At 40.1% G+C, this 7,620-nt stretch overlaps 1 protein-coding gene across 1 annotated transcript in view; it reads left to right on the top strand.

Moving 5' to 3' along the window:
• The window catches only part of Nln (neurolysin), a 123,226-nt gene that overhangs the window by 101,105 nt on the left and 14,501 nt on the right, over nucleotides 1-7,620 (top strand). Inside the window, exon 10 of the mRNA XM_023706035.1 lies at nucleotides 7,429-7,615. Within this exon, the coding sequence (XP_023561803.1) occupies nucleotides 7,429-7,615 (187 nt within the window). The remainder of the gene's footprint in view (nucleotides 1-7,428; nucleotides 7,616-7,620) is intronic.

The raw sequence follows: 7,620 nt of genomic DNA, 5'->3' as shown, positions 1-7,620 counted from the left end.
TAAAATCTCCTTCCTGCTCTGTATGAGAGATCAAAGCCAGAGCCTTACACATTGCTAACCAAGCACTCTACCACTGAAGTACATCCACATCCCCCCCAAATGATGTTTTTAAAGAGAGAGAAATGTTCAGCTGAGTTCTTATAGTGGAATTGTTTATTATCTGCTATGCCTGTCATATCATAATTCATATCATAGGGTTGGATTAAAAAAAAATTGTTTCTTCCTCCTGAAATACCAAACACCAGACAAGGCTAGTGCAGTGGGAGGGCTCAGTGGCTCCTAGAGGCCTCAGCTGCCCCAGAACCCATCATAGGAGGCCAAGGCAGCTTCTGCAGAGGCTTCACTGTCAGCCTTCAATGTCTTGCATACAGCAGAAGCCAGGCCAGGGCAAGGCCAAGGTCTCAGGGCCCTCAGTAACAAGGCCAAGACAAGGAGTGGATTTCCATCACCTTCGTGCTAGGCCAGGTGGCCAAGGACATGATGATAAAGGCCCTGCAGGAGATCTTTCTTCTCCCTGCCAATCAAGGAGTCTGAGATTATTCCTGGCACATCCCTCAGGAATGAAGTCCTACAGCTCATGCTTGTGCAGAAGCAAACTTGTGCTGGCCAATGAATCAGGTTTAAGTCATTTGTCATTACTGGAGACTAAAACGGTCATGTTGGCCTGGGGGAAAGTGCTTTAAGGAGCTAACCACTGCCATCCAAGAGGCTATCTCCTCGTCCTTGTGTGGAGAGGCTACTGGGGAAATGATCGACAAGCCCTACACTGCCCCCTCCAAGGTAACAGGCACTAGGGGTCTGTCAGTATGTCTTGATTCCTCAGCCCAGAAGCAGTGGCATCATCTCAGCCCCTGTGCCCAAGCTGCATTGTTGAGGGCTGCATTGATCATGGCTACACTTGAATCTGGGGCTGCCCTCTGGCAGCTTTGCCAACGCCACCTTAGACGCCTTCACCAGGACTTACAGCTACCTGATCCTGGCCTCTGGAAAGAGTCATGATTCAGCAAAAGAAACCACCAGCAGAGTAATGAGACAACCCACAGAAGGAGAGGACTTTGTACCAGCTACTACTCAAACAAAGGATTAACATCTGGAATATATAAAGAACTAAAAAAAAATCAGACCACCACAAATTTAAAGACCTAGTCCAAAAATGAACATCTGAAATGAAGACAATTCTTAGATGAAGAAATACAGACAGCAATAAATATATGAAAATGATCAATATCACTGGTCACTGAGTAATGCAGATTAACACAGACTCCATCTCACTCCAGAAAGAATGGCTGTCATAAAGAAATGAATAACAAATGCTGGTAAGGCTGTGGGGAGAAAGGAGCCCTTCGCTGTTGGTGGGGGTGCCAACTGGTACAGACAGTAAAGCAAAATCTAGCAGCTCATTAGCTGCTAGACACCCCTCCCCTTTTAATGCCTGACTATCAGACAGATCAGAATAGGGCATGACTTCTACAAAATCCGCAGTGGATCACCCTAAATCCCCAAGGCCAGTTCACTTGAGATCTGTCCTTTTTCCTGAAACTGCTTCAGCAGTTTCCTTTTTTTTTTTTTTTTTTTTTTTAAATGAAATTTGCGATCATAAAAACACTGCTAATTATACCAGGCATGGGGATGCAGGCCTGTAATCCCAGCCCTTGAGAGGCTGTGTTGGGATGACCACCATGAGTTCAAGGCTAGCCTACGCTTACAAAGTGAGACCCTATCTCAAAAAGCCAAATAATGATAATGATAACAATAACAGTAATAAATACTTGGAACCAGTAGAAGCAAATGGTTTCTTCACTTGACAATAACTTGTAATACTTCAGCTTGTTTGTTTTTGTTTTTTGAGATAAGATCTTGCTGTAGTTCAGGCTGGATGTAAGTTTATGTATGTCAATCTCTGTGGCATCAAGTTGTCTTTTGTAAAAATCCATAATGGAGTATACTGTATGTGTCCTTTGTCCATTTAAAAGATAATAAAGAAAAAATCTCATTTAGACTTTTCTTCCTCTCAAGAACTCTAAGGAGGTTCCTAACAAAGAACAAGATCCTAACAAGGATCTAAGTATATGTTACTGTGTAGAACTTTGTTGTCAAGACATTTGCTTCAGCAAACATGCTCTAAAACTTTTTGAATTAGAATCTGCAGAATTATTTGTTAATTGGATTAGTTTCAGTCATTTACTTTTAACAATGCTCAGTTTTATGTAGGAAGTATAGTAGTACTAAAGGCTGTCATAGCCCACAAGCTACTATTTTCCCCACCTTCATATTGATTATATTGAAAACTATGAAGTACATTGTAGGGTTCTTCAGATTACAATTTAAATATACTGAACAGAGCTGTAAGCAGCAGTGAGTAAAGCTCAGCAGCCAGGGTGCCGCGCGTGGAAGGGCCCGTGGCTCTGCTGGATCCTACTGCGTGAGCCCTGCCTGCGGTTTGCGCGATGCAATGATGCACACAGTAGCTAGCTGTGTTCCTTTGTCTCTAGAGCTAGCTGTTTGTGAGAAATTAAGCTTTGGAATTTTGTAGATTCTTTGTCTTCATTTGAAAAATATTTAAATGATGTTGCCCAAAGGGCCCACAGCGAAACAGCTGACTGACTTTTGGGAAATTACTGAGCACTAGAGCTATTTTTAGCTTTTACTCCTTGCAAACACTTCCTTTTGTTCTTTAGAATACATTGTTGATCTGTTCTTTAGCTGTCCCCTCCTCCCCACATGGCTTTTAGGTAGAATGAGCCTTCTCTACTCTGCATGACAGAACTGCCTCTTATTTTAACTCTTGAGTTACAGTATTTACTTGTCTTTTTGGGTTTTTTTGGTTTTTTTTTTTTTTTTTAATACTAAACAACTTACATGCACATAAACTCGTATTTTTGCTATTTGAGGTTGATTTTCATCCCTATGTAAAAATGCTGACAAAAACTCGTTTTTAGGTTATCCTTGATCTGTGACTGTACCACCGGCTCGTGTGGCATTCGAGATCCAAGTTCAGGTGAAGCTGCTCCATCTCCTGGAGTGGGACTCATCATTCATTCACCTGTGCTGTTCTGAAGTCTCGGCCCTGGTTTCTCCCATCTCGTCTTTCCCAGTGAAGGGTTGTGCATGGGCAGTGAGGTCATTCCTACCTACTCAGCTTCAGGAGTTTACATTGTTTTATGCACAGTTATTTCAAGAAAGAAGCTGGTTTTGTTGCCAGGTTTGCGGGTAGTGGGTATTTTTGGTTTTGTTTTTGTTGTTTTGTTTTGCTGAAACAGTGTCTCACTATGTAGTGGGGGCTGGCCTCAAACTCAAAGTAATCTTCCTACCTCAGCCCCAAGTGCTGAGGTTGTAGGCCCCAGGTTATTATTAAAGCATGGTTTAAAAATTAAGTTTTCATAAAATAAAACCTTTCTTAAAGTCAGTTTGTCTCTCAGTGATGTGATGAATTGCCAGATAACAGATTAGTTTTAAATGTTTTGTTCATATTCTTGTTTTATAATTAAAATATGTATTAAGTGAAAAATATACTGAATAAAAAATTTTTATACAAGCAAGTTATATAAAATTTACATTTTGTTGTAAGTGCTAGCAAAATCACATAATTTTGCCTTATCTACTGTTAGTAACTATTTAAAAACCACAATTATCAAATTATGCAGTCAACCAGTGTGGTGAACAGGTGCCCTTCTGGACTGGGCCTAAGTGCAGTTAGCATTGCAGAATCCCAAATTCAGGACAGTTGATTATAAGGTTGGCCTTTGCACCTCAGGTTTAAATTCCATCTTTGTAAAACCTTTAGCATTTAGAAGCAGCCAAATTTCTAAGGAACCACACTGAAACCTCACTTTACTTCTCCACATAAAGGAAAAGTTTATTATAAGACCTTCCATTTCATTTTATTTTTATTTTGTATTTTAGGGAAGGGTCTACAGGGTGTCATGGTCTCACTACTAGATCGGACTCATAGTGATCTGCCTGTTTGCAGCCTTCCAAGAGCTGGAATTAAGGGTATGCGCCACCATGCCCAGTCTCAATTGCCATCTCAGTGAACCTCCGGGGTGGGCTGGCACAGCAGGCCCACAAATCAAACCCCCAGGCCCTGCGCCTGCTAGATCTTTTCCAAGATGAGTCATTTTGAACTGTTATCATTTAACTGGAGAATGATGGTACACACCTATAATGTCAACTGCTGAGGAGGCTGAGGCAAGAGGATTATAAGTCCAAGGCCAACCTGGACTACTTAATGAGACCCTGTCTCAGTAAATAAAAAGTGCTAGAGATGTAGCTCAGGGATAGAATGCCCTCTTAAGTTTGATCTTCAGGACCACCAAAGAGGAGGAAGAAGGAAGCAACCATAATTGAATTCTTACCCCCATTCATCTAAAAGATAGAGATGCATAGTAGCATTCATTGTTAAGAACAGTAAATTATTAAAATCCTGGTTCTTATTAGCTGTCATATTGAAGTACTTCTCTGCTAACCTCTGGTAATATGAGAACTCAGTCACCATTAGCTTTTCTTTCCGTTGGGTAACACCATCTCCCCAATGTTTCTGCCTTCTTAATACAGGCTGGGAAAAGGCAAGAAAAAAAAAAAAAACAGAAAAAAGGGGATCTTGACAGTGGCTCAATATCTCACTTTGTGTAATCTTTTTCCTCAAAAATTAAAACAAACATGTTAAGCTGAGATTCTGTGGCATTTCAGAATGGTGACCTTCTGGGATATTGGTTAAAGCCTTTCTCAGGACGTGATGTAGGAGAACAGGGCTTTGGGACCATCACACTTGACTTGGCAATGACCAGGTGTGGGGTGGTAGGGTATGTGATCATTTTGTCAATTTTTGCCATCTATGTCCCTTCTCCAACAATATTACCAGAATTAAAATAAATGTCAACATCTTACTTAACTGCCATATTTTATTGCTCATCTAAGATGAAAAAGTAAGTGGTTTCCAGTTTTTATCACCAGAAACATGGGTTCAAGCCATTTTATAGGATCTAAAATTGTGTTGACTAAAATGCCCAGAATTGCATTTTTTTCCTATTTAAAATAGATCAAACATATTTTACTTTCAATGTCTTGTGATGCCAATATATTTCTCGATGAGTGTGATTTGAAAATAACAAATACAGATTTCATAAGCAAAAAAAAAAAAAATCCTGGTTCTATCTCTAGTCTCTGTATTCTTTGTCTCAAAATGGAGATAATAGTTATGATAGCTGAGCATGGTGACATACACCTGTAATCTCAGCACTTAGGCTGAGGCAGGAAGATCACTCAGAGTTTGTGCCCATCCTGAGCAACATAATGAGAACAAGGTCAGTCTGTACTACACAGGGAGACCCCGTCTCAAAAAAAATAAAACAAAAAATAATCCAAAAAAGTTTGTCTCATGATTGCTTGAGGTTGTAATAAATCAGATAATTCATATAAGGAGCCTGATTCAGTGTCTGGCGCAGTGAAGACTTAATGGGTTGGCAGAAACTGTTTTATCTCTCACGCAGGATGTAATGTTAGACTATGACATATCCGAGTGAGGCAAAACACTATTTCTGAGAATCCTTGGTTCTTTCTTTAAGAATTTCTTACCAGGTTGTTCTCAGCAGAGGTGGCCTAGTTCCATTACCTCATGCATTTAGTCTCCCTCAGCCTCCAGTATTTGCAGCTCTCCATAACTAGAATCAGTGCAATCATAACGGGAAGTCAAGCAGGACGTGTTTTTGCATAACGAGAGGAAGGCAGAATGTGCAGTGGTGCTCTGACATCTGTGCCTCTGCCCGGGGCCAAAAGCAGACTGCTTATTTGCTGCTGATTCAGCATCCCATCTGCTGCTTCTCCGAAGTCAAGTCTTTTTTCTCCTGGTAAGAGCCCTGTAGATGATAAAGTCGGGGAGAGAAGGTTGGATCGGAAGGCATCTGCAGAGGAAAACAGGACCTCGGCTCGGGGCAGATGACAGAATGGCAGCCTCCTTTGTTCCAGTGACCCAGTTGGGCTGGTGCTGAGTCTCTTCTACCAGTGACAGTTTTACAGTTGTTTTGTGGGACAGTGTAAAGGTTATAAAACACTAGCCTGAACAAAACAACAGGGAAGCTGAGTGTGTTGGCGCACACCTGTAGTCCCAGCACTCAGGAGGCTAAGGCAGGAGGACTACCATGAATTGAAGGCCAGTCTGAACTACACAATGAGACCCTGTCTCAAAAATGCAAAAAAAAAAAAAAAGGGCAGGGGTAGACAACACTGGCCTAATGGAATAAGTTTTCTACTTTTCTACTCCACTAGCTTTTCTTTTATTTATTTTTTGGTGGTACCAGGGATCGAACTCAGGACCTTGCACTTGCCAGGCAAGCACCTATTCCACTGAGCTATCTCCCTGCCCGCCACTAGCTTTTCTGATATGACTCAGTCTACTAAATCTGGCTCATTTCTGTTATGATCGTGATTGTTTGATATTAGAAATCAAAACTAGAGGCACTCTACCACTGAACTATAGCTCCAACCCACTTTCTCTTTTGTTCTTATTTGGAAATGGGGTCTCATTAAATTGCCTAGGCTAGCCTCAACTCAGCCATCCTGCCTCAGCCTCAAAAGTAGCTGGAATTACAGGTATATACCATTGTATCCAATTGGCTTTTTCAAACTGTTTTAAGCTTTTCTTTTTAAAGTTCTGATGGAGGCCCTTACAATCAGTCCTTTATTTTTAATCTTTTGAACATATCCCTTGTTTTTCTCTTTTTCTTCAGTATTTAACCCACCTCACTTTACAAGTAGTTCACAGACTTAACTCTTACTGAAGAGATCTTAAGATACCGTCTTTCACCCAATCCCAAAGATCCAACTCAGACTTCCCATAACATAGTTATCTTAGAACCACAGATTTAAAAGTTTAGAACATACACAATGGGTATCAGATTGGGATATTGTCATAGCTCCTTAATTAATAAAAACTTAAATAGTTAAATAGTAGAGTGATGAGTACACTAGAGAGGCATGTATTGAGTAAACAAAAGCAAGCCACTTGAAAGAGCTGTTGTTGTATGGCTCTCATTTTATTGTATTGTATTGTATTGTATTGTATTGTATTGTATTGTATTGTATTGTATTGTATTTTTGGCTCTCTTCATTTTAATAGATAAAAATTGAAACACAGTTTTACTTTCAACATTTAAGGCTTGTTAGCCTAGACTGGTTATTTGTCTTAGGATTTCTTATTGAATCTTCTACATTTGTTTGTAATTAAAAAAAAAATTATACTTCAGTATGGAGTACTTTGAAGTTATTTATATTATTAGGCTACTGTATTTTATATTCACTCACATGGAGTTATTCAGACATCTCATTATAAAGCACAGTTGTCTGATTATGCCTTGGGTTTTGGTGAGTTTTAATTATAATACATATAGTTTTCATTCAGTGCTTTACAAAATACTTTTGTTTCCTTTCTAGACTGATTTTGCGCGATTTAGTGGAACAAATGTGGAAACTGACTTTGTAGAGGTGCCATCACAAATGCTTGAGAATTGGGTGTGGGACGTCGATTCCCTCCGAAGACTGTCAAAACATTATAAAGACGGAAGCCCCATTTCAGATGATTTGCTGGAAAAGCTCGTTGCTTCTAGACTGGTCAACACAGGTATG

Source organism: Octodon degus, unplaced genomic scaffold, assembly GCF_000260255.1.
Source record: "Octodon degus isolate 3935 unplaced genomic scaffold, OctDeg1.0 scaffold00001, whole genome shotgun sequence".
Classification (NCBI taxonomy): Eukaryota; Metazoa; Chordata; class Mammalia; order Rodentia; family Octodontidae; genus Octodon; species Octodon degus.
Note: the sequence above shows the minus strand (reverse complement) of the source record. Positions and strands in the feature narration are given on the sequence as shown.